The sequence below is a fragment of the Eulemur rufifrons genome, chromosome 2 (genome assembly GCF_041146395.1).
Source record: "Eulemur rufifrons isolate Redbay chromosome 2, OSU_ERuf_1, whole genome shotgun sequence".
In the NCBI taxonomy this organism is placed as follows: domain Eukaryota; kingdom Metazoa; phylum Chordata; class Mammalia; order Primates; family Lemuridae; genus Eulemur; species Eulemur rufifrons.
Window position 1 is genome coordinate 116934446 of NC_090984.1, and position 26954 is coordinate 116961399.

A 26954-nucleotide genomic window follows, 5' to 3' on the forward strand; every position below is an offset into this window, starting at 1 on the left:
AGTAAATACTTAGGAATAGAATGGCTGGATGGTATGCTTAACTTAAAAACAAACAAAAAGTGTTTTCCAAAGTGGTTGTAGCATTTTTCGTGCCTATTGGCTGTGGTGGAAAGCTTTAGTTATTCCATATCCTCTGTAATGCTTGATATGGTTAGTGTTTTTAATTTTGGCCATACAGTGGGTATGTAATGGCATCTCATAGGTTTTTTTAATTGCATATTCCTGATACCTAAAGATGTTGAGCATCTTTTCATTTGCTTATTGGCCATCTTTATCTCTTATTTGATGAAGTCTGTTATCAGAATTTAAAGTGGGTTATTTTATTACTATTGAGATGTAAGCATTTTTACATTCTGAATATAAATCCTTTGTCAGATATACATATTATGAGTATTTTCTTGGAGTCTCTGGCTTAGCTTTTATTTATTGTGTAAGTCCAGTTTATAAATTTTTTTCTCTTATTTTTTTTTTTTTGTTCTAAGAATCCTTTGTCTATACCAAAATCACAGACTTTTTCCAGTGTTTTCTTCTAGAAATTTTAGTTGTAGGTTTTACATTTAGGTCTATGATTCATTTCAAGTTAATTTTTATATATGTTTATTTTTTTTTTCCATCTGGATATCCAGCTTCTTCAGCATCATTTAAGGAACTTTCCTTTTCCCCTTGAATTGCCTTAGCACCTTTTAAAAATATCCATTGTCCATATACATATGTGTCTATTTCTTGAGTCCTTATTCTGTTCCACTGATTTATATGTTTATCTTTTTGGCAATACCAAACTGTCTTGATCACTGAAACCAGATAGGGTAAGTTTTCCAACAATGTTTCTTTTTAAAATTGCTTTGGCCAGTCTAGGACCTTCGCATTTTGATATGAAGTTTAGAATGAGTTTGTCAATTTCTCTTAAAATCCTGCTGATATTTTAGTTAGGATTTATCCATAGATCAATTTGGAAAATTGCTATCTTAACAATTGAATCATCTAGTCAATGAATAGTATCCACCATTCCATTTTTTTAGTCTTCCTTTCTCTTAGTAATTTTGATAGCATTCAATATAGAGCTTAATGAAGTCTATGCTAGATTTATGACTAGGTATTTTATGGGGTTTTTTTGGCATTATTGTAAGTGAAATTATAATTTGTAAATTTCACTTTTTCCATTTTTTGTTGCTGTGGTATAAGAATATTATTGATTTTTTGTGTATTAATCTTGTATCTTATATACTTGCTAAATTTGTTTATTTGTTCTAGAAGTTGTTTTTTAGATTTTCTAAAACTAGGGTTTTCCTTGAAGGTGCTGACTCAGGAAGAGGGGGTGGGGAAGGGAGGGATATATACCTCATGATGGGTGCAATGTGCACGACCTGGGGATCAGACACGCCTGGAGCTCAGACTTGGGGGGAAAGGCGGTACAGGAGCAACGTATGTAACCTGCAATTCTGTATCCCCCATAACAAGATGAAATAAAAATAAATAAATAAATAAATAAAACTAGGGTTTTCTATGTATGCCATCATATCTTCTTTAAATACAGAAAGATTACTTCCTCATATTCAATATTATGTGTTTTAGGACCTCCAGTACAATTAAAGACCTACAGTTGAATAAAAGTGGGACAAGTGGGCATCCTTTTCTTTTTACTGATCTTAGAGAGAAACAGTTCAATCTTTCCTCGTTAGGTCTTATGGTAGCAGTAGGTTTTATGTAGATGCCTTTTATCAGATTTAGGAGGTTCCCTCTTACTCCTAGTTTGCTGAGAGTTTTTATGAATGATTGTTGCATTTTGTCATATATGGAAATGATATTTGGTTTTTCGTCTTCATTCTGTTAATACCCTGAATTACATTGATTTTTCAAATAGTAAATCAGTCTTGTATTTTGGAGATAAATCCTACTTGATGATGATATATTATCCTTTTTCTCTATTGTTAAATTCTTGGCTAATGTTTTTGTTAAGGAATTTTGCATTTGTATTCATAGATTCATAGTGGAATTGGTCTTTAATTTTCTTTTTTATCATTTTTGGGTCAGATTTGGTATTAGAGTTATTCTGGCCTCGTAAAACAAGATGAATAGTGTTCCCACTCCTCTATTTTCTGAAAAAGTGTCTATAAAACTGGTTTATTTCTTCCTTGGGTATTTGGCAGAATTTGCTAGTGAAACTGTCTAGGTTTAGAGTTTTTATTTGGGAAAGGATTTTGGTAATTGATGTAATTTCTTTACTAGATATAAAACTATTTAGATTTTTCTAATTGTTCTTTTGTCAGTTTTGGTAAGTTGCTTTTTTTTTTTTCCTCACATCATCTAAGCTGTCAAATTTTTTTTTTTTTAATTTCATCTTATTATGGGGGATACAGAATTTCAGGTTACATACGTTGCCCATGTCCTGCCTGTCCCCCCAAGTCAAAGCTCCAGGCGTATCCATTAAGCTGTCAAATTTGTTGGTGGCAAAAAGTTGTTTATAATATACTACCCTTTTAATATATGGTGATAATCTATGGTGATAACCCGTTTCACCCTTATATTAGTGAATTATGTTGTCCTCTCTTTTTTTAAATTTTTTGATGGTTTCTCTAAAAATTATAATATATACATCTGACCTTTCACCGTGTACTTATTGTTAATATAGTTCCACTTCACTTAACAATGGTTGCTTTACCCACTCCACACCATTCTCTATGTTATGGTTATCATGAATTACATCTTCACTGAGGACCCCACCAGACAGTGTTATAATTTTTGCTTTAAATTGTCAGATGTATCTTGAAGAATTTAAGAGAGTAAACTTTTCTGTTTGCTCAGATGTTTACCATTTCCAATGCTCTTCATTCATTGCTTAGGATCCAAATTTCCCTCTAGTATTTTTTTCCTTTCAGCCTGAAGAATTTTCTTATGCAGATCTTGTATCATAGGTCTTCTGATGACAAATTCTCTTGTTTTCCTTTATCTAAAATGTCTTATTTTTACCTTTATTCCTGAAGGATATTTTCACTGGGTATAGAATTCTTCTTTTGTTAGTTTTGGTAAATTGTCTTTTTCTTTCTGCATTTTAAGATGTGCTTCTGTCTGTCTTCTGGCCCCATAACATCTGATAAAATATCTGCTCTCATTTGAATTGCCGTTCTTCTGTAGGTAATGTTTTTATGTGGCCACTTTCAAGATTTTTTCTTTTATCTATTGTTTTTAGCAGTTTGCTTTTGATATGGCTAGGCATGATTTACTTTGAATTTACCTTGTTTTGGATTTGCTCATCCTACTGAATCTATAGTGTATATCACTCTCCAACTTGGGAAAATTTGGGCCATTGTTTATTTAAATATATGTTTTGTTCCAATTTCTCTCTGTCTTATTTTTGGGTCTCTAATTACATGTATGTTAGGTCTTTTAGTATTGTCCCATAGGTCCAGGAGGTTTTGTTGCTCTAATTTTTTTTTTTTTTTTTTTAACTCTGCTGCTCAGTGTGAGCAATTTGTTGGTCTGTCTTCAGCGTCATCAGCTTTTCTCCTGTCTTCTCCATTTGGCTGCTGAGCTTACCTAGTGAATATTTTTTATTTCCAATATTATATTTTTCACTTCTAAAATTTACAATTTTTTAATATTTTCTATTTCTCTGCTGAGAATTCATGTGCTTTGAGGTTAAAAACTTAAGTGAAAATCCTCTGCAAAGCAAAGTAAATTATTTTGGCAGTCTTCCAAGACAGAGATCAGAGTTCAGGATTGCCAGTTGTAGAAACTGTGGAGAATAAGGAGGCTCTAAAAAAATTTTAGTATGAAATGACCTAAGCCCAAGACAAAAACAGACAATATAAAAAGACCCACAACTGATCCTGATATTGGAGTTAGCAGACAAGAACTTAAAGATAACTGTGATTAATATGATCAAGATAATACAGGGAAAGATGGGGAAAATAGATAATTCTATTAAGCCCACCTAATGATATTTTTAATTTTTATGTGTGTTCTGTTTTAGACTTTCCATTTGATTCTTTTTTATGTGGTCCAGTTCTATGTGGAAATTCTTTTCCTTATTGGGTTTCTCTGTCCTTTTCTTTATTTTACACGTGCACTTGAAAAGAATGTTTGTTCTCTGCTTTTTGAATGTGGTGTTCTATGCATGTCAGTTATGCCAGGTTTGTTCAGAACATGCTGTGTTCATTGATTCTTTTGCCTATTTGTTCAATTGGGAGAAGGGGCTTCTGAGTTTTGGTAATGTTTTGTTTCTTGATATTGGAGCTGGTTATACAGGTGTATTTACTTTGGGAAAATTCAGTGAGCTGCACACTTATGATTTGTGCACTTTTTCTATGTGTGTTATACTTAAATAAAGCATTTAAAAATATCTAAGAGACCATTTCCTTTTCTCTAAATCTTTTTAAAGAAAAATGTTACTTTGCCATTTACCAATCAGAAATTGAAATGACCAATAGTAACAGGTATTTTACTAAAGAGAATTGGTAAACACCTTCTAGAAAATAAAGGCTCACTATAACAATAATACCAGACTCATTGTTTTAGGTTCACAGACCCCCAAGGGCAAAATTCTGTAAATGTTAAAAGAGACAAATCTAAAAGCCCTGAATTCTTTAGATACTAATATGGAAAAAAAAAATACTTCTTTTAGACATTTTTATGAGCCTTTATTTGTATCTCTAAAGCTTAATTTCTCAGAACAATTTTTCTATTAAATTGTACCTTTAATTCTAAGATATTGTATTAATAACAGGAACAGTTAGAGAAGGAGAAGCAACAGAATGATGGAAGGCCCATGAGTGATAAAATTTTTGAAAAGAAACGTAAGTAATCTTTCTATGTCTTCACCATTCAGTTACATAATTATGTTGCATCCTGTTATTCTGAAAGACTATGCAGACTTTTTAATATGGTATGGAAAATTACTTCACTTTCTTTCATTTTTCAAAATTTGTTTTTTTAAAATTGGCTGTTTAATGTGGTACAGATGTTAGAAATACAGGAATAAAAGATGGGAACCAGTGTGGAGGTTCAGATTCTTTCAAAGGAAAGCTTGAAGTTTGATTACAGCTGTTAGATTGTGAAATTGATCACTGAATAATAAAGACTGAAATATGTAAATATATAAAGTAAGAATATTTGGAAAAGGCAACTGCTTAGCTATGGATAGTGATTCATATTATCTATATTGTCTTATATATTTATGGAGATTAATAAGGTCTCAGAGGAAACTATAGAACTTAAAACAGAGGTTTTTTTAGGTAGAGACAGTAAAACAGCAACGCAAAGTCTGCCCAAGAGCATCCCCATTTCTGTTCCTGGACCCTCTTCTGTCTCCCCATCAACAAGTAAGAAAGAACTTCTTTTTATGTCCCTTTTATACAATTTTTTTCCTTTTATAAAAATTAATTATAGGCAAAGTCACTCTATAAGATGAGATATATTATTCTAAAACAACTTTGGCCTTCTATCATTAGTTGTTTTGGTAGTTATTAATGGGCAGTATGCATAAGTATGGGTAAGAAATACTCCCATCAGCTGAAACTAAGAAAAGAATGGTAGGCCCATCTGTGCTTTACTGAAAATGATGGTAGTTCAGGAGGGAATGGGAATTGGGGCAGCTAAGGATGAACTGGATGCATTTTCCTTTTTTTCTGTTTGTTACTCTAGGCAAAGAAATCAAGAAATCCAAATTGATTCGAAGCCAGTCTTTTAATAATCAAGCTTTTCATGCAAAATATGGCAACTTAGAGAAGTGTGCTAGGTATGATCTGTCAGCCATTCACTTTTTAATATAATTTTTAATTTTATAGCCATACATCTTTACATATGTTACATTAATAAATAGTTACATTACTATAAAAATAAGAATTAATTTTGAGCTTTTTATAGACCAATAATTTGTCAGTTTTCTTTTGTAATTATTGTTAAAAAATAATTGAAGTCTCCCAATTTGCATAAAAATAGGTAACCTGGCATTGGGGAAGAACTGACATGACACGATTTAATAACATCATAGAACCCATATATCATTTTCTGAAGAAAATGGTGGTGCTGTATCACACATGCCACTTAACTTTTAAATGGGTACCAGTATGCCCCATTTGCTATTAATGTTGTTTGTGTCTATAAAGAAGCCAGTGGCATGTTCATATGGTAAACTGATCATTACAGAGTCTCCTGACAATAGATGAATGTCTGGTTTTCCCTTTAGCCCAGGAGACAAAATTATAAATGGTTAAGATTAGGAGAGAATCACATAAATTAAATTACCCTGATTAAAACAGCCCAAGTGTTAGATGATGGAGATTGTAAGAAGCATAGTCTTGTATTTTAACTAAATCATGTTCTCTTCTAGTAAAAGTTCTACAGCAGGATATACACCTTCTGTCTCAGGGTTAACAAAGACTTCTATGCTTTCACTAACTGGTAAGTAGTAATATAAGCTTATCAAAAAAATGCTAAATTTAATAAAATATGATTTTCTTTAATTGATCTATTTCTTTATTTCTAGATACAGTATTTTTCCTACATTTACATCTTTATCAGATCCCAAAGAAATTAAACTTTTCCCTAACAATTGAGAAATACTTGACTATACTATTTTGTTTTCACTGTGTCAAGACCCAGAGTTTAATACTTCTCAAAGAGAAAAAGGACAAAAAGATAGGATAGGTTTTACCATAGTCTGAGGGCCTGCTGAATCATAGATGAAAAATTTCACAGTAATTTTTAAGGACGTTAAAAACAGTAGGACTTCACTGCAAATCATTTACAGCTAAACACTTGAGGAATTATGTATTTGAAAATTTAAAGTTCTGCCTGGGGGGGATGGGGTGGGGGGAGGGGATGGTTGCATACCTACATGATGAGTACAATGTGCACTGTCTAGGGAATGGACACACTTGAAGCTCAGACTCAGGGGGATGGGGGGCATGGGCAATATATATAACCTGAACTTTTATACCCCCATAATGAGCTGAAATAAAAAAAAAAAAAAAAGAAAAGAAAATTTGTATTGGGATCAGCACACTTCTGTGAAGGGCCATATAGTAAATATTTTAGGCTTTGTTGGTCAAATTGGTCTTTGTCACAGTTACGTACTCTGCTGTTGTAGAGTAAAAGCACCCATAGTCAGCACGCAGTGAATAGATACGGCTGTGTTCTAATAAGACTGTATGGACAAAGACAGGCAGTAGGCAAGATTTGGGCCGTAGGCCGTGGTTTGCTGACCTCTAGTTTATATAGTAGAATGTAGAATTATACTATGAATAGGGTGGGATATATGGCTAAAAACTACCAGTAGCTAAATGTGTATTTTTAACTTTCTGCCTTAGAAATAATTGGTTGAAAATTGTAATGGTAATTTTTTTAGCGTAAATAGTGAATCTTCTCAAAGATCTGCAATTTTTAAGAGCTTAGGTACAGTTCCTTTTTATGTTACATTTTGAATATTCTGTCTTCCTCTTACCTCTTGTTATGTTTTTTAAATTTTCGTGAAGAATATATGTATTCTTTGGCTGTTCTGTGAAAAGTGTTTTCATTGGCCAGAACAGAACATCTTTCTAACATTAAAGCATTGACATTCATATATGGTGATTTTACAAGGTAGACTATGATTATCATAAGAAATGATTTGAGGCTGGGCATGGTGGCTCATGCTTGTAATCCCAGCATCTTGAGAGGCCAATGTGGGAGGATTGCTTGAGGCCAGGAATTCAAGACCAGTCTGAGCAACATAGTGAGACGCTATCTCTACAAAAAATAAAAAGAAAAAAGAAAAAATTTAGTCAGACATAGTGGCGTGTGCCTATACTCCCAGCTACTCAGGAGGCTGAGGCAGGAGGATTGCTCGAGCCCAGGAATTTGAGGTTGCAGTGAGCTAGGCTGATGCCACTGTACTCTAGCCTGGACACTGTCTCAAAAAGAAAAAAAATAATTTGATTACAACAGGAAGTTGTTGAACTAAAATTGTCATCATAGTTTGAATTTGGGGCTATAAATAATAAAACTTGATTATTTTTTATCTTAGCAAAGGAGTGAATCCTTTAGGGGAGGTACTGAGGAGCATTCAGGGCTTAAGAACTTTATGTACAACGTAGAGTCCCTTTAAAAATTATAAATGTATATGGAAAACCAGTTTGAATTAACTCAACATGGAGTTAATAGTGCAAATGACTGTGGATGTCCATAAAGGCTTCTTCAAACTTGGGTGGAGCTCACCTGTCCTCTTGCTGATTCCTTCATTCACCTATAAATGAGCATATTTATTCATGAACTTGTAATAGTTTTTGTCAAGAAATTTCTTTGCCTGAATCATTAAGGATATTGATTTAGGTCTGGGCATGATGGCTCACACCTGTGATTCCCACTTTGGGAGGCTGAGGCTTAAGGCCGGGAGTTCAAGACGAGCCTGCGTAACATAGTGAGACCCTATCTCTACAAAAAAATACTGGCCAGATGTAGTGGCATTCGCCTGTAGTCGCAGCTACTCCCACCTGGGTGACAGAGTGAGAGCTTATCTCTGGGACAAGTTCTCAAATACATAGATATATATACATAATGATTCAGAACTGTTTTTAAAATGTTTTAATTATGTACATTAATTTCTTTAGTTTTTACTTTGATAGTTAAGTCACCTTGAGAATCAAGAGAGTAGATATGATCTACAAATCCTAAAACTTATGTCCAAAGTCTTAAATAAAAGCATGTATTTTGTAAGTGTAAATCTTTTATTAAAATAATTGAAAAATATTCTATCTTAATGGTTCAATATTATTTTTGAGTGAGAGAGAACTACAGTTTGAATGAACTATCTCCTAGAGTTCTTGGTTAGAAAAATGTGCTTATTACTTATCATTATATATTACTTAATGAAATACAGACTGAAAAAAGTCAATATATAATTATACATGTTATCTATGAAGAGAAACTGGAAGTAAAAATGTCTTAACAAATGTATTAAATATTACATGTTCACACAGAGAAGACATCTTATTTAATCTGGGACTCAAAATGGGCTTCAAGACGATTATATCATTTGAAAGGAACCTTAAAGTAGGCTAGGATTTTGGCAGGCAGAGATGTGTGTAGAATAACATTCCATGTAGAGTACAGGTCATCAACAAGGCAGACTGTTGGTATCTTCAGGGAGCAACACCTGGCTAGTTTGGCTGGAGTAAGGAGTAGATATAAGGGAGTAGTGTTAGGTAAAACTGAAAGGAAAGGTTAAAGTCATAGCTTGGAAGGCCAGTCTGAATACTTTTTACTTAACAAGAACCCACTGTTAATTGTGTGATGATTTTAGCCTGTCGTCAATTAGACTATCCCATCCAAGGTTATGCAGGCACAACAGAGTTCAGGAAAAATAAAGAGAATGCTAGTAAGGATTTATGGGAAGAAATTGCAATGTATCCATTGTTGCTGGGTATTAAAATCAGTGGAACCCTTTTGTAAAACGGTTTAGCAAAAGTTCGTCAAGAATTCTAGTTTTTATAATACACTTTTATTTAAAAAGTCCATTTCTAGTGATTTGCATGAAGCAATAAAAGACATAAAAATATGATCAAATGTGCCATCATATATATCCTTTATAATATATGATGAAAATGACACTTCTCTGTCATCCTCCCCCAAACCCATAACCCTAGTCTATTCTTAAGAAAAGGAACAGGCAAATTTCAATAGAGGGGCATCCTACAAACTATTTGACCATTGACTCTCAAAATTGTTAAAGTCATCAAAAACAAGGAAAGTGAGAAATTGTCACAGCCAAGGAGAGCTTATGGGGACCTGACAAATAAATATAATGTGATATCCTGGATGTGATCCTGAGACAGAAAAAGACATTAGATAAAATAAAAACTATTATGGATTTTAGATAATAATGTATCAGTATTTGCTCATTAAATGTAACGTATAGCATACTGATGTGAGGTGTTAATAATAGAGGAACTAGGTGAGACGGTGTAATAAATAAATGGAGAGATATAGCATGCTTATGGATTGGAAAACTTAATGTTGTTATGATGTCAGTTCTTTCTAAATTGATCCAGAGATTCAATGTAATCCTAATTAAAATTCTAGCAGTCTTTTGGAAAAAATTTATAAGCTGATCCTAAAATCTATATTGAAATGCAAAGGACCTAGTATAGCCAAAACAATTTTGAAAAAGAAACGTTTGGAGAACTTAAACTACCTTATTTTAACACTTACTGTAAAATTCTGGTAATCAAGACAATGTGGCCTGTGTTCTCATATATATTCAGCTGATTTGCAGCAAAGGCTCCAAGATAAATCAATGGTGATGGAATAATATTTTCAAAAATCATGCCGGATAGATAGACCAGTATCTTCAAAGATATAATCTCTCAAAACTCACAAGAAATAGACAATCTGAATAGGCAGGCCTATATCTATTAAAGGCATTGAATCAAAAATTAATAACCTTCCAAAACAGAAAGTACCAGGCCCAGATGGGTTCAATGATGAATTCTACCAAATATTTAAGGAAAAAATTATACCAGTTCTCTACAGTCTCTCACAAGCTAGAAGTGGCAGGAATATACCCTAACTCATTTTAGGAAGCCAGTATTACCTAGTACCAAAACTGGCAAAGACATTCCAAGGAAAGAAAACTGCAGACTAACATCTCTTATGAACACAGATGCAAAAATCCTCAACAAAATATCAGCAAATTGAATCCAACAATGTATAAAAAGAATTATACACCACAACTAAGTAGAATTTATCTCAGGTATATAAGACTGGTTCAGTGTTTGAAAAAAATAACCATAATTCATCACACCACTAGGCTAAGGAAGAAAAATCACGTGGTTATGTTAAAAGCATTTGACAAAATGCAACACCTATTTATGATAAAAACCTACAGTGCACTAGGAATAGAGAGGAACTTCTTCAGCTTGATAAGGAATATCTGTAAAAAAAACCCTACAGGTAACATGATACTTAGTAAGTGAGAAACTAGAAGCTTTCCTACTAAGATCAGGAACAAGGCAAGGATGTCCCTCTCACACTGCTCCTTTTCAATATTGTACTGGAAGTCCTAGAAAAGGAAATAAAAGATAAACTGATTTGGTAGGAAGAAATAAAACTGTCTTTGTTCACAGATGACATGATCATCTATGTAGAAAATCTGAAAGAATTGACAAGCTCCTGGAACTAATAAGTGTTTATAGCAAGATTGCAGGATAATATACAAGGTCAATATACAGCAGTCAATTTATTTCCTATATTCTAGCAATGAATAAGAAGAATTTGAAATTAAAAACATAATACCATTTATATTAGCACCCAGAAAAACGAAAGGCATAAACCAAACAAAGTAAGTCTAAGATCTATATGAGGAAAACTACAAAACTCTGATGAAAGAATTAAAAGAACTAAGTGAATAGGGCAATATTCTATGTTAATAGTTAGGAAGACTCAATATTCTCAAGATGTCATTTCTTCCCAACTTGATCTATAGATTCAATGTAATGCCAATCAAAATTCTGGCTAGTTTGTGGATATCAACAAACTGATTCTAAAGTTTATATGGAGAGCAAAAAGACCCACAATAGCCACTACAATATGAAAGAAGAGTAAGTTGGAAGATTTGTACTACCTGACTTCAAAACTTATTATAAAGCTACGGTTATCAAGGCAATATGGTATTGGCAAAAGAGTAGTCAGAAAGATTGAACAGAATCAGGAGCCCAGAAACAGACCCATATAAGTATAATCAATTGATCTTTGACAAAGGAGCAAAGCCAACATAATGGAGAAAAGGTAGTCTTCTCAGCCAATGGTGCTGGAACAACTGAACACCCACATGCAAAAAAAAAAAAAAAAAAAAAATTAGATACAGACCTTACACTCTTCACAAAAATTAATTCAAAAATGAATCACAGATCTAAATGTAAAATGCAAAACTATAAAACTCCTAGAAGATAATATAGGAGAAAATCTAGATGACCTTGGGTATGGCAATGACTTTTTAGATACAACATCAAAGGCACAATCCATGAAGGAAATAATTAGTAGGCTAAACTTCATTAAAATTAAAACTACTCTGTGAAAGACTGTCAAGAGAATAATAAGATAAGCCACAGACTGGGAGAGAATATTTGCAAAAGACATATCTGGTAAAGGACTATCATCTAAAATGTAAAAAAAAAAAACCTCTTAAAACTTTTCAATAAGAAAACAACCTGATTAAAATATGGGCAAAGACTTTGAATGTGATACCTTATCAGAGAAGATACATAGATGGCAAATAATCATGAAAAAAGGAATTTTTCTGTGAAGTTTGGATTCAGTTGAGGGGCCATACGCGGGGATCTGGAGGGCCACCTATGACCTTGAGGCCACGGGTTCCCCACCCCTGATTGCCAGCATGGATATGGAGCAACAGGGACTTTTCATTGCTGGTGGTGATGCAAAATGGTCTAGCCACCTTGTTGGCTAGGTCAGTTTGGCAGTTTCTTATAAAACTAAACATACTTTTAACGTATGATCCAGCTATCATGCTTCTTGGTATTTACCCACAGGAGTTGAAGACTTATGTCCACACAGAAACCTGCACATGGATGTTTATAGCAGCTTTATTCATAATTGCCAAAATTTGGAAGCAACCAAGATGTTCTTCAATAGGTAGATGGATGAATAAACTGTGGTACATCCAGACAATGGAATTTTTTTTTTTTTTTTTTTTGAGACAGAGTCTTACTCTGTTGCCTGGGCTAGAGTGCTGTGGCATTAGCTTAGCTCACAGCAACCTCAAACTCTTGGGCTCAAGCAATCCTCCTGCCTCAGCTTCCTGAGTAGCTGGGGCTACAGGCATGTGCCACCATGCCCGGCTAATTTTTTCTATATATTTTTAGTTGTCTGGTTAATTTCTTTCTATTTTTGTTTAGTAGAGATGGGGTCTCACTCTTGCTCAGGCTGGTCTTGAACTCCTTGAGGACCTTGAGCGATCCTCCCACCTCGGCCTCTCAGAGTGCTAGGATTACAAGCGTGAGCCACCTCGCCCGGCCAGACAATGGAATATTATTCATAGCTATAAACAAATGAGCTGTTAAGCCATGAAAAGACATGAAGAACCTTAATTGCATATTACTAAGTGAAAGAAGCCAATCTGAAAAGGTTACATTGTGTGATTCCAGCTATGTGACATTTTTACCTGGAAAAGGTAAAACAATGAAGAAAACAAACAGATCAGTAGTTGTCAGGGGTTCGGAGAAGGGAAGGATGAATAGGTGGAGCACAGAAGATTTCAGGGTAGTGAAAACACTGTAAGATACTATAATGATGGGTACGTGTCATTATATGTTTGTCCAAACCCATGGAATGTACATTAAGAGTGAACCATCTGAGTCACAGCACCGAAGAAAAAAAATTTTTAAAAAAGGAACCCTAATGTAAACTATGGACTTTGGGTGATAATGTGTCAATGTAGGTTCATCAGTTGCAACAAGTGTATCACTGGTGGGAGAAGCTGATAGTGGGGGAGGCTATTTACATGTAAGGGAAAGGGAGATATGAGAAATCTCTACCTTCTGCTCAATTTTGATGTGAACCTAAAACCATTCTAAAAAAAGTCTATTATAATACAAAAAAGTGGTGCTGGGACCATTGGATATCCATATTAAAAGAACAACCAAAAAACTGCACTTCAATTCTCATTGAGTTATAGACTATAATATTATATGGACTATATGAAGTATAGAACTATAATATTAAATTATATGAACTATACACAAAATTAACTCAAAATGTATCAAAATCTAATAAAAACTAAAACTATGAAATTTCTGAAGAAAATACATAAGAAAGTCTTTGTGATTTTGGAATAGACAAAGATTTCTCCTAACCATAAAAATATTAACATATTGGACTTCATCAAAATGTAGAACTTCTGGGCTTTGAAATTGAGCATTAAAAAAGATAAAAGGCAGGGCTTAGATTGGGAGAAAATATCTACAATACATATAACAGAAAAAGGATTTGTATTCAGAATATACAAGTAAGTCTTTAAAATTAATTAGGCAACTAATTTTAAAATGGGCAAAAGATTTGAACATAAACTTCACAAAAGAAGACATACAAATAAGTACATGAAAAATGCTTAACATCCTAATTATTAGGGAAATGCAAATTTAAAAGCAATGAGAAAAACACACAAAGAGATACCACTTCACACCCACTAAAAGATCCAAAATTAGAAAGACTCACAGCATCAAGTGTGTGTGAGGACATGGAGCAACTCTGCAGAATTTTCATATATTCCTAGTGGAAACGCCAAAAAAAAAAAAAAAAAGAATTCTGAACAACAATTTGGCAGTTTTTTATGAGATTAAATATACACTTACTATGTGATCTACGGTTCCACCCCGAGGCATTTACTGAAAAGAAATGAAAACCTATGTCCACACACAGACTTGTATGTGAATACTCATAGCAGCTTTATTTGTAATATGTGAAACCTGGAAGAAATCTAAATGTCTATCAACAGATATTATGGTTAAACAAATTTTGGCATGTCCATGCAATACCAGTCAGAAATAAAAAGGAATGAAGTATTGGTATATATGATATAGATGAATCTCAGAATAATTATGCTGAATGAAAGAAGCCAGACAGAAAAGTATATACTGCATGATTCCAATTATAAAAAATTCTAGAATATGCAAACTAATTTTAATTGACAGGAGGCAAATCAGTGGTTTGGAGGAGGAGGGATTGCAGAGAGGTGTGAGGGACCATTTTGTAATGATGGCTGTGTTCACATCTTGATGGTGATGATGGCTCCATGGAGGTGTACATGTCAACTTTAACATTTTGCAGCTTATTGTATGTAAATTATACCTTCATAAAATCAATTTAAAAAGAGAAACAGTCAGCTCTCGTTAACCTTTTCTTTGTCTCTTAGGTTAACATCTTTCTTAGTATATTCAGTATGTCTGACTCTGCATGTGTTACTTTCAGATGACTCATTCCGGACTCGTAATGCCAGTAGTGTTCCAACTTCCTTTTCTTCTAGTACGTCCTTACCAAGTACCTCCCGTGGGACAGCTAACTCAGCTGATCCCAAGAGCAGTGGAAATAAAGACACGCAAGCACGGAAGGCTACTTTGTAAGTAATCAAGTGATGTCCTACTGAGTGTATTGTTCTACTCTTTTTCTCAGTACACTTTCCTCCCCGCTTAAATCCTTTCCAAAAAATAGAAAATGTCTATAATGAGGAAATGTTACAAGTTAAAGGGGATTACTATCACGTGACTCTGTTATGTTAGATAGTTTATGTAGGATGATTTATACATGGCAAAGGCATTGTATGTAACCTGAGGTAATCAACAAGAAACATTTAAATGGCACCCACTGATATCTGAGATCTATTTTTTTCTATGAAATGTTTGCATTCAAGGAATTTATCTCTGAGAATACATCCCTTTAAACATGTAGCTTAAGTATACCACATTCAATCATCCAGTGCTCAGAAAGATGGGTACAGCTGATGTCACTTAAGAAATATTACTATAGCATAGAACCCAGAGTTGTGGGTCCAATAAATTGGAGATATTTACAGACTGTACTTGTGCCTTGAAGTTGAGGTTATAAAGGGCCTATATTCTCTTTTCTCCCATGGTTCCTTTTTATGTATTATTTGTATCTTGTTTAATTTGTTGAAGCCTCTGTTTCCTTTAGCTTAAACATTTGAGGGGTAGTGCCGTAAAAATCACCATGATAAGAGACTATATCAAGGTATAAATGATTCAGCCAGGATGCCCAAACTATATTTACAGGTTTGCTCTTTCATTTAGGGCACCTGAACCTTCTGATAAGAATAGATTTTAAACATAATTTAGATTTCTTTTCAACCTATTTCACTTAATTCATGGGCGTTTTCGAATATCCCAAATGCATCCTTTTGCAGAAACTCCAGGCTGGAATCCATTTTAGGAACTGAACTATATTGTAATTTATTGCAAATTTTAATTGGCCCTTAGGTATAGACCAATATAGATGTTTATAACCAGCTTCATTCAGAATTTAGAAATAAATGTATTGGATTGAGCTTAAGGAAAAAGTAGGACTATATAATACAAAAAGTAATAGTAATACAAAACAGTTATATTAATATTACAGATTAGTAGTATTAATACAGAGAATTTATTTACAGAGAATACTCTTTACCTGTATAAGTATTGCTCTACTAGTTATTCTATGGTAGTTCCATCTAAAACTCAGGAGAGTAGAGGCAGGACAGGGTAATGGTCTATGGAGAACACTGAGCCCCAGTTCCAGCAGCTGCTAAAGTGGCTGTGCCCAGTTCAGTTCGCACTCTGGGCCTCACTGTGCACATCTGTCACATGATGGAGCTGACTCAAGGTCCATCTTCTAAGGTTCCTTCCAGCTCTGACATCCTGAAATCCTTCCTCCCTATCACCTAGACCTTCTTCCTCTCAAAAGATTGCCCTGGAATTCTTCTATTGAGGACCATAGTTAGTAACAGAACTAATGCATTCTCTTCTCTACTTATCTTTCTAAATGCCATAGGCATTTTTTTAAAGTAAAGACCATTGAAACCTAATATATTTATGCCAGCTCTCTATTTCAAATTACTATCTTTATCTGTTCTTTCATTGTTGAGCATGTGTTTCCTTTTTACAGACTGAATTTTTTCTTGCTCAATATACGTAACATAAAATTATTTATATAATCAATTATGTATATGTAACTGGTGATTTAAAAATGAATCTAGAAACAAAGACTCTGATAACAAATCACATCAAGTTTGTTTCTTCTTTTCTGATTCTGAAGGAGGAGGAATGTTGGTATCCACAGCTGCTTTTTTAACATGTGACTGGATATACAAGCCCTTAACTGTATTTCCATAAAATAGGCCTCCAATACGTACTCTCTCATGAGTGCACACTGCCACAGAGCTGGGATAGGTGATTGATATCTACAGTGGTCTTTTTTCTGTGAAGTATTATCTACAGTTAAGAGCCATGCCATATCCAAATGAAAATGTGTCCTTTTTTTTTTTTTAAAATAAACCTATATGAGATGATTTCAGGAAGTATTAATTATCTCAATTTTAGCTTCTCAAAAAAGTTCTATGCAATACATTTTCTAGCTTTTCAGTGTTATAGATGACACATCTGGTGTTTAGAAATATTAATGTCTTAAAGTAAGTACAGGTATGCATTATATTAATATATTTTAAGAGCAGACAATTCATATATTTAGGCCTGTGTAATTTCTGTTATGATTATACAAAATTTAAAATGTAGGAAAATTTGTATGAATTAAATTGAATGCTATGTTAAGAATACATAGGATTTTTGGTAATTAAAGGTAATTCCAAGTAATCTTTAATGTGTAATTCATTTTTTCCCTTAATTAGAATTCTCATATATTAGTTTTATTCAAAGTAAGTTATCTATATTTTAAAAATTTACTTTGTAAGCATTATATGAATAAAATTTTTTGTTTTATTTTCTCTTTTCCTCTTCCTCCCTCTCTCCACCCTCCCCCTTCCCCTTTTTCCCTTTCCTTCCTTCCTTCCTAAGAAAATCCAGAAAATCCAATCCTTAAATCAACTGTTTGATGAAGGAGGCAAAACAAAGGCAGCTGGAGATACTGTGATTGATGGACAAAAGCTAAAGCAATGGCTGGGCTTTTTTTTTTTAAGTTTTGTTTTTTTTTTCCTAATTAGTGGAAAAAGAGATATAATGGCAGCTTATGTTAAACTTTCCATATGTGAAATTAGATTCTCTAGGAGTTACAATATATATTTATTGAATAATAATGTGGTTACAGAATTCCAATGTTACAGTGAAGTGTAATGAAAAACAATTTTAGGAATGTGCTTTACTGCTGCAGAAGAGACAAATCTGCCTTTATTTGTGCAGGAAACCAGCTATTTAATTGTTCTAGAGTTTTAGCATTTAAAAATTCTATGAAAGTCCAAATCAGCTGAAGTTGCCCTAGCTAGATAACTACTTGGACGGGGACTTGGAAGGTAAAAAAGTTACTGCATTTTCTCACAGCTCTCCGAGCCCAACTGAAGTCATACTGAAAGTGTGCAAACAACTGTCTGCAATTTTATCAGTCCCATGACTGTGGTGACAATATGTTGTACCTGGACGTTCCCAAATTTAAATTTGGCAATGAAAATTCTACAAAGATTTCTGATAACTTTGAGTTATAAATACCTTAAAAATAATAGATTGATGATTTCCTTTATTTCCTAGAAGAATTTATTTTATAAATACTTTGTTTACATTTTAGATTGTATTTGTCCTTACTTAAAATGATGAATCTAGTTTGAATCAGCTGTTATTTCAAGCTATCATGCTTAAGCTATGTCAACAGCATTTATTTGTACTAATGCTAATATTTCCATCAAAATTTGCCTGTGCAACATATACAGTTCTTAATTTTAAAATTCAGTTCTTGAGATATACTGTATGAAGCTATTGTCAGCTTCTCTATTTCAAAATGCAATCAGCATATAACTATATTGATATTAGAAAATATTTGTTTTTTAAAATATATTGATGTATGGCAAAGATGATCTAATTTGCGAATGCATATGTGTGTGTGGTTACTTTTTTATAATGTGAAATAATGAATAATGAATTTACTCAAAATAAAACATAGGTTAATGAGATACCTGTGTTTGTGAAAAAAGCTTTAAATGCTTTCCTGCAGTTTTTATACTAGAATTAAAAAGTAAGAGTTCATTTTTAAGTAATGATTAAGAGGAACATACCAATGTCAACTATAAATTACTCAGAGGACAGTTACTCAGTGTGAGACTATTTCATGCTATTTGTTTCCCTTTTACCTTCCATATGGCCTCCTTTGGGCTATTTTTAGTGATTTATTTTTTATTTTTTTATATTCTTTTATTATTATTATTTCAGCATATTATGGGGGTACAAAAGTTTAGGTTATGTATATTGCCCTGGCCCTCCCACCCCCTCTAGTCAGAGCTTCCAAGATTCTTAATAGCCTTCACCAAAGGACAATCAGGTAAATGGAATCGTTCAACTACTCATTTTGTCAGCAGTTAAAATTTGGCAGGTATGAGAAACTTGCCAGTACTGGTTAAAGGAGTTCAATACATTCTTTGTGGATTTCATTTAACTATTTTAATTATGTCTCCTACTGGCATCAATAATGTGGAATTGAACATATTATTCATATGATCTGGGGAATTGGGTGCATAATGGGACTTCAAAGCTGCATCAGTTTTTCCAGTACTTTGATTCACACTCAGCATTAATGCTATTACTTTAAATAAGATGAAGAATTTTAATTTATTTGTTAAATAATAAATTTAGCAGAGTTATAAACTTTTATTTTCCCATCATGCAAGTGGGAGAAGTGGAAATTGATTTGACAGAGAACAATTACTACTACTTATAAAGTTCAGGAATGTAGAGAAGTCAAGAAGGCACTAAATTATCAATTAAAGTAGTTAATCAAAATTACTGTTGGAAGTTTTTTTCTTTTTTTACAGAACGTAATAATTCCTAAAATCTTTGAAATATTTCTTAAAATTGTACTTCCAAGGGCAGATATATAGAAACAGAATAAAGAACAAATTGGTGACAGTTATGGATATCCACACATATTTCCATTTATATAAGAAATAAGATCGATACCCTTGTAAAAGTTCTGTTTAACAGCTTTTCAAATCAATCCTTTAATTGTATGACAAAGAATGATCTCCCCTCCATCTGTACATACAGGGAAAAAGGGACATCTCTTTCGTATTTTTTTTTAATTATTAAAACTTCCATTTTTAAGAGTAAGTTATTAGAATTTCACTAGTTAGCATTACAAGCAAAAAGCAGGCCTGTAAAACTTAATTTTACTGCACATATGGAGATAGGGCTACAAACGATTTTACTTAATAGAGGTAAAATAAGGAACATGTAGAATTTTTCTTGTACAACCTTTTACACATTTTTAAAATCATTTCTATTGTTTGACTTCCTGAGCTTGGATTCTGAACGATGAGTCTATTTTGCCGGGCAATTAGGGGCACATAAGAAATTTTTGAATTGAAATGAAACAGTCTCCTCAGCTTGAGTAAGACTTTTATGGTGAGGTTAAAACAGATTAATTCAATAATTTGTTCTCAGTTGTCACAGTGTGTGCGTGTGTGCGTGTGTGCGTATGTAGGCACAGATGAGTGAGTCTGTGTCGGAACAATTTTTAGAACTTGACATATATGTAGTGAAGGCTTATACAATGTTCAGAGTTTTTCCCCCTCAGTTGGAAACTTTGAATTTGTGTGTGTGTGTATATGTGTGAGGTAAATTACATTTTTCATTGGTCTACATTATTTCACCATGCATATATACCTGGGAAATCTGAAACAGAGTTTCTTAAGAACTTCTTCAAGCAAAAGTGGGGGAACATTAAAAAATATTTTAAAAATAGAGAATAGGGCCATTGTCTGCCTTAAAGAATAATGTGTTAGATATAATTGTTATGCTAGTGTTGCTTTGCAGGTAAGTGGCGGGAGAAGGTAGGTAGGGGGGTTTGATCTGCATGCTGTATGAATTCTTCAGTAATGACCTTTTTATAAGTGGATTTGGCCATATTTATTTCTGAGGGTATTGCATTTTCATACTTTCTTTTCTAGATTTCATTTCTTAAAAATGGGAAATTTGACTGAACCCTCCTTTATTCCTCTTTCTAATGTTTTTTCACAAAGAAACATGACTAATTGAGCACAAACAAGTCACTTAAGAATGTCATTTGGAGTCAGTCTTCTAACTTTTTCTCTCTTTCCAGGGCCTAGAATTGCCTGGCCCTTAATGAGTATCAATCAGTGCTCTTGGAAGGAACGTAGGAATGAATGAATGTCCAGATTTTAGAATGATGAAAAGTCAATCTTTAGACTAACTATTCGCCTTCCTCTGATTTATATTAGTAATCAAGATAACTAATCAATAAATTAATTTAAGATATGTTTAATCCTAAGATAGCAAACTGAAATCCAATTAGGCATTTAGTCAACACAGTTGACAAGTTAGTTAGAGCTCTATTCGTGTGATTCTCTGAATTTGCTCCTAAAATATTTTCTTGTTTCTATGACAGAAAATGACTGCTTAAGAAAGTTTCAGGGGTATTTGCTATTTTCCTTGGGACAAAGTCCATGCTTATATTCTGTTCGACCATGGCGGGTTCCTACAAGCTGAGTGCATGCTGCCTGTTTAGCTGGACCCCATCAGATGTTTTAGATAGAAGAAAGGAAGAGTGAAAAGGGCTTGAGGACTAGACTCAGGAGAGGCAGCCCTCTGACTCTGCCATTGCCACACTGGCTGACCTTGGGCAAGTATTTTCCTTCCACTGACGTACGGGGTGTGACTTATCTGCTAGGTGCAGTAGGCACAGTGCCTAAGGCACACAAGACTCAAGGGCCCATGAGGATGTTTTACTTCTGACAGTAAGCAGGATACAGACTTCAACTGCATTGTTAGAAAGATGAACATAATCCAGAACATATTCATCTTTATACCAATGCAGTCACATAATTTTGAATATATTTTTATGAAGGAAGGGGTCCATGAAGGCAAAAGTGCTGGGGGCCCATGAAAGTCATAATGTGGCCCTGTTCCTGGGTCCCTATTTCTTTCGTTTGTAAAATGAAGGTATTGAACTGGCTGATCTGTGATTCAGCCAATGCCTCTGCCAAGTGATCTGAGGCGCCATGGAGGAACATGGGCGGCATCAAGGCAGATGCTGTGATCAGGACTGGTTAGAGCTATTTTATTCTAATTTTAGTCAGAAAGAAATGGTTCCGTAATAGATTAAAATAAAACACTTATTTTGCACCAGAGAGAAGAGAGAGAAGTACATGACTCAGGGAGAATGTGTACATGTCTCCCTCCCAAAGGCTTTATCTTGAAATAGTGTTCTGAGCTACCGTTTTTGACAGTCCAGATACGTGAGCAACAGAAAGCTAAAGATATTCCACCCAGTTAGGCTTCAGCCAGATAACTAAGGATCTTAGAAACAGGCTTAAAATACCACAGGTTGAACAAACATCTCCTTAAAAAATATGTATGAATTTGATACTTTTACAGCAGTCCCCCTTATCTACAGTTTCTCTTTTCTCAGTGTCAGTTACCTGTGGTCAACCTCAGTCTGAAAATATTAAATGGAAAATTCCAGAAATAATTCATCAACTTAAAATCATGTGCTGTTCTGAGTAGCGTGATGAAATCTCGTACCGTCCCGCTCTGTTCCGCCTGGGACGTGAATCATCCCTTTATCTGTGCTCCCCGCTGGCTTGATCAGATCAACTGTCATGATATCACAGTGCTTCTGTTCCAGTAACCCTTATTTCTTTTGGTTTTATTTTTAGTTCTTGTTAATCTCTTACAGTGCCTAATTTGTAGATTAAACTTTATCGCAGGTGTGAATGTGTAGGAAAAAAGATAGTGTACATAGGATTTGGTGCTATCCATGGTTTCAGACATCCACTGGGGGCCTGGGAACAGACCCCAACAGATATGGGGGGACTATTGTGTTTATCTGAGAGCTGCCTAAACTAGCCGAGGACAAAGGGGACACTCTTCTGCCATGTAGTGCCAGGATCCTGTGTGGGTTCAGAGACCTCAGATTCAGCATCGGCTGTAGCACTAAGTCACTATGCATGCCGTGGGTCACTGGAGAGTGAGATTCACCACCCCGCTCACAAACAGAAGCATCCCAGAGGTTTCTTCATACACCGTCAAATGGACGGTCAACTCTGACATGGGTACCATGGAATGAGCAATAATTTCTGGCAGGGTTCCTGCCACTGCCTGAGTCTCTTTTTCATCTGCTTCAGTCACTGCTGTTTGTAAAGCCTGGGAAAAGAAGTAATGTGGAAGACCATTTATTTGGCAGCGCAGGAGGAAATTAATTGAGCGCCTTGAAATTCTTCACAGTGGTCCTACCCACAGGGCCATGCTCCTGGGATTTGGTGGCACGGGGCCCATCTACATTAAGAGGGATGGTCGGGGGTTGCACCCAGGACTGCCACAGGAGCCTAAAGGATACCAGGACACCTCAGGGAACCCTGTCTGCAATATCGTGGAATATGTGAAATGCATTCTGGGCATGGATTTAGGGACTCTCTGGACAGCCAATTCATGCACACATGTGTCAAATAAATTATTGAGTATATACTCTATGCTACTGATTCTGGGGCTGAGCTGGTGCTCCTAAAAGATTTTCAAGCTGCCTGGATCCCTTAAGTACTTTGACTTTCCTTCTGGCAGGCAAGGTGGGGGCAGGGCGTGGTTAGTCTTTTGTAGCAGCTTTCCAGCACCTGGTGCTGCTCTGAGGCATTTCCTGGGGCAAGCCCAGGGGTCCCCGAAGCCTTCCTGAACTCTGGCTGCCTGCATTCTAGCTGTCTGCTGTGTCCGGGAGGCCCTTTTGTCCAGGAACCAAATGTGACATGAGTGATGTATCTATATAATTACTGTACTACAGGAGTAACATCAATGTAATAAATACCTGGAAACTCTCTAATTTCCTGGAGTGAAAATTGACTCCCCAGAGCAAACAGAGGCGAATATTCAATGGTTTACAATTTAAACTTCACGAGGATGCTTTGTAAAAGAGCAGCCCATTTCTTCAATGTTTCATGTGTTCACAGCAGAAACTCTTTCAGGTGCTGGGCTGCAGGATTGTTAGTTTTAATTGTTTTACCTTCCCTGAGATGGTGAGGTCTGATCCCAGGCCAAGGTCACCCTATTGGGTCCACTTAAGTGGATGCCATTTTGAATCTCTCTTGGAATTGAAAATGGTAATTGTATGGGAAAATATTAACCAAACCCCACAGCTAAAGGAGAATAGTGAGATGTAGCTGCCGTTTGGAAATGTGTGGAGCATTTTTATAACAATGATTGGGCACTACTACTGGCATTAGTGAACACGGCAGGAATGCTGACCAGTTCCCTGCGATGCACAGAACTGCTCTGGGCGACAATTCTCCTCCAAACCAAGAACACTCCTGTTGAGAAACACTGATTAGCTCAAGGGATTCTGTGTGGGAGGTGGCTAAACATGTTCTTAATAGTTTCAGAGATAGAACTAGGACCAAAAAGTATGAGTTAGGGAGAAGTTACAAGTCAATATATTAAAAAATAAAGAAATAAATAATTTTAGCCATTTGTGGATTGGGCTGCTTTTTATAGAAGTGGTGAGTTCCCTGTCACTAGAAGCATTGCGAGAGATTGATTGGAGGGCTATTTTGTAGGAAATTATAGAGGGGACTTCCACGAGGAATGGGAAATTGGGCTAGGTGATGTCTCGGGGTTTCTTTCATCCTAAAGGTGGTGTAATTTCATGAACTTTTCAAGTTATATTCAACATAGATGATGAATCTGTAAGGTAGTTCCATTTCAGGGACAAATTTCTCCTTGAGCATTGGGAGGTAAGAGGGAGGGAATTCTACTTAAGAGAAATTAGTTGTAAACATGTTATAATAAAGTAGCTTAAAATTCTTAAAACATCCAACTTGAGTGGTATTTCAAGTCTTTGGAATTTAAATCAAATTTTCTACTACAGCTAGGTATTTTATCAAAGTTTAAATGGTTTGTAAAAATATTTTGTTTGTTTTGGTGACATTTCGTACTTAGAGTTGGGCCCCAGTGAAAGAGGCTGGTTTGCCTTGGATACTTGAAGAATTCTTGCAGTAGCTGAGAGCTCACTAAGGCCGGCCCAGGGTGAGAAGACTCTTCTGATTCTCCTCTGCTTAAGCAGTTCTTGCATCTCATACTCTCGATCTAGCTTAACCTTTGGAAAGAAAACCTCCATTTTTCTGTGGTACCAGTGTAGGCAATGATGAAATGTAGAAAAAGCCATAGTCTACGCACACTAAAAAGGTCACACTTTCTTTTTTTCCCTTTTCCAAGATTATTTCCATTAACGAGTCTTTTGTAATGGTCTATCACAGGGGAAATATTTCTGGCTTATCAAACATTACTTCAGCTTTAGTGAACTGGTTTTATTTCTCAGCCAATGACTCACCCCACATTCTCTTTAGCAAGGAATGCCTATGTGTCCATTTCCCTGTGTTTTAAAAACAACCCAAATTAACCCAACAGCTGCTTCTAGCAGTCCCACAGACTCCTGGGTGGTTGCTGTCTTCGTTCCCTGGATTCTGCAGCCCCCAGTGCTTCCAGGAGGACTCTCCAGGGGACTGAGGTGGACGGGGAGGGGAGCAAAGAGAACTTTCAACCCCCTACCCATCGTTAGCTAGAGAAACTCTGATAGTATCTATTTTATATACTGGAGTTCTCCTTTGAAAATATGTTGTTTGGAAAGATGAGTTCTGTGGCTCAAAAAAACGTATGAAAACTACTCATTGATACTAAATTAGTCTTAGAGAAGTTCCAGTTTCACAGGGTTGTTCAGAGGAATAATATATGTTAAGTACCCAGAACCATGGTGTATAATAGGGGCTTAAATATTAATTCCCACATGGTCACTATGTCCCCCTCCTTCTCTCCTGGTCGCAGAGTTGGTCCAGGCTCTCAGACTGGAATATAAATTGAGGACATGACTTATCTGGAAGGTTAATTTATAAATTTATTCAGCAAACATTCATTGAGGGCTTATAATGTTTGAGGTCCTTTGCTAGGCACTAAAGATTTGAAGAAACAGAAAAGAATGATGAAGATGAAACTAACACTGGGGACCTTTAGCCGGACTCATCTCTGTGTCAGATTTTGGGTTGATGAGCTTCAGAAGGCATAGCCATGGATTGCTTACAGCTGTCTTCCCTGTACTCCAGTAGGTGAACTGATCTGTTGGACAAACACCTGAAAGCCTGTTCTATGCTTCCAACTATTCTCCGTCTGCACAGCCCCCTCCCTAGGCAAGCTCATCCTGTCTCGTGGTTCTAAATTCTGGCTATATGCTGATAGGTCTTAAATTGATATTAATATCTCCAGCCTGGCCCTGGCCCTAGACTCCAGATCCAGCTGCCTTCTTGACATCTCCACTTAGATTTCTAATAGATATTTCTGATCTGAATGTTTAAGACTGAACTTTTGAACCTACTCCCAGACCTGTTCCTCCCACATTCTTCCCCATTTCAGTGCATGGCAAATCCATCCTTCCAGTTGCTAAGGCCAAAAACTTTGCAATCCACCTTTGACTCCTCTCTCTTTCTCTCTCACTCACATATTAGCAAATCCTGCCAACTGTTGTGGAATCTAACACTTCTCATCACTTCCACTGCCACCACCGCAGTCCAAGCAGCAGCGTCTCCATCTGAATTATCTGTATGTTAATTCTATATCCTGATATCCTGCAAAATTCTTTTATTATTTGAGTTTGTGTTATCATTTTATTTGCAGGTTTATTTTTCTATATGGACTTTGGTATCATCTTGTTTATTTATGCAATTATGCAATGTTTTACCATGTCATCTGCAAATAAAGATAGTTGTACTTTATTTTGTTTGGTGTTTTTTTTTTTCTTTTTTTGAAACAGAGTCTCACTCTGTTGCCTGGGCTAGAGTGCTGTGGCGTCAGCCTAGCTCACAGCAACCTCAAACTCCTGGGCTCAAGTGATCCTCCTGCCTCAGCCTCCCAAGTAGCTGGGACTACAGGCATGCGCCACCATGCCCAGCTAATTTTTTTTTCCTGTATATATTTTTAGTTTTCCATATAATTTCTTTCTGTTTTTAGTAGAGATGGGGTCTCACTCTTGCTCAGGCTGGTCTCGAACTCCTGAGCTCAAACAATCCACCCGCCCCGGCCTCCCAGAGTGCTAGGATTACAGGTGTGAGCCACTGCGCCCAGCCAGTTGTACTTTATTTTATTCCAGTTCTTATGCCTCTGTTCTCTCTTGTCTAATTGCATTGTTTAATACCCCCAGGACAGTATGAAATGGTAGTGGATATAACAAGCAGCCTTGTCTTTAGTGGAAATGCATTTAGTGTTTTCCTA

The 26954-nt window shown here is 35.4% G+C and overlaps 1 protein-coding gene across 2 annotated transcripts in view; it reads left to right on the forward strand.

Annotated features, from left to right (window-relative positions):
• The window catches only part of PPP4R4 (protein phosphatase 4 regulatory subunit 4), a 101829-nt gene extending 83177 nt beyond the window's left edge, over positions 1-18652 (forward strand). For both annotated transcript variants that reach the window (XM_069465263.1, XM_069465264.1), the window contains exons 20-25: positions 4724-4793; positions 5232-5318; positions 5641-5734; positions 6329-6399; positions 14959-15106; positions 17550-18652. In XM_069465263.1, coding sequence (XP_069321364.1) covers positions 4724-4793; positions 5232-5318; positions 5641-5734; positions 6329-6399; positions 14959-15106; positions 17550-17574 — 495 coding nt within the window. In that variant the 3' untranslated portion in view covers positions 17575-18652. The remainder of the gene's footprint in view (positions 1-4723; positions 4794-5231; positions 5319-5640; positions 5735-6328; positions 6400-14958; positions 15107-17549) is intronic.
• Positions 18653-26954: the final 8302 nt, after the last annotated feature.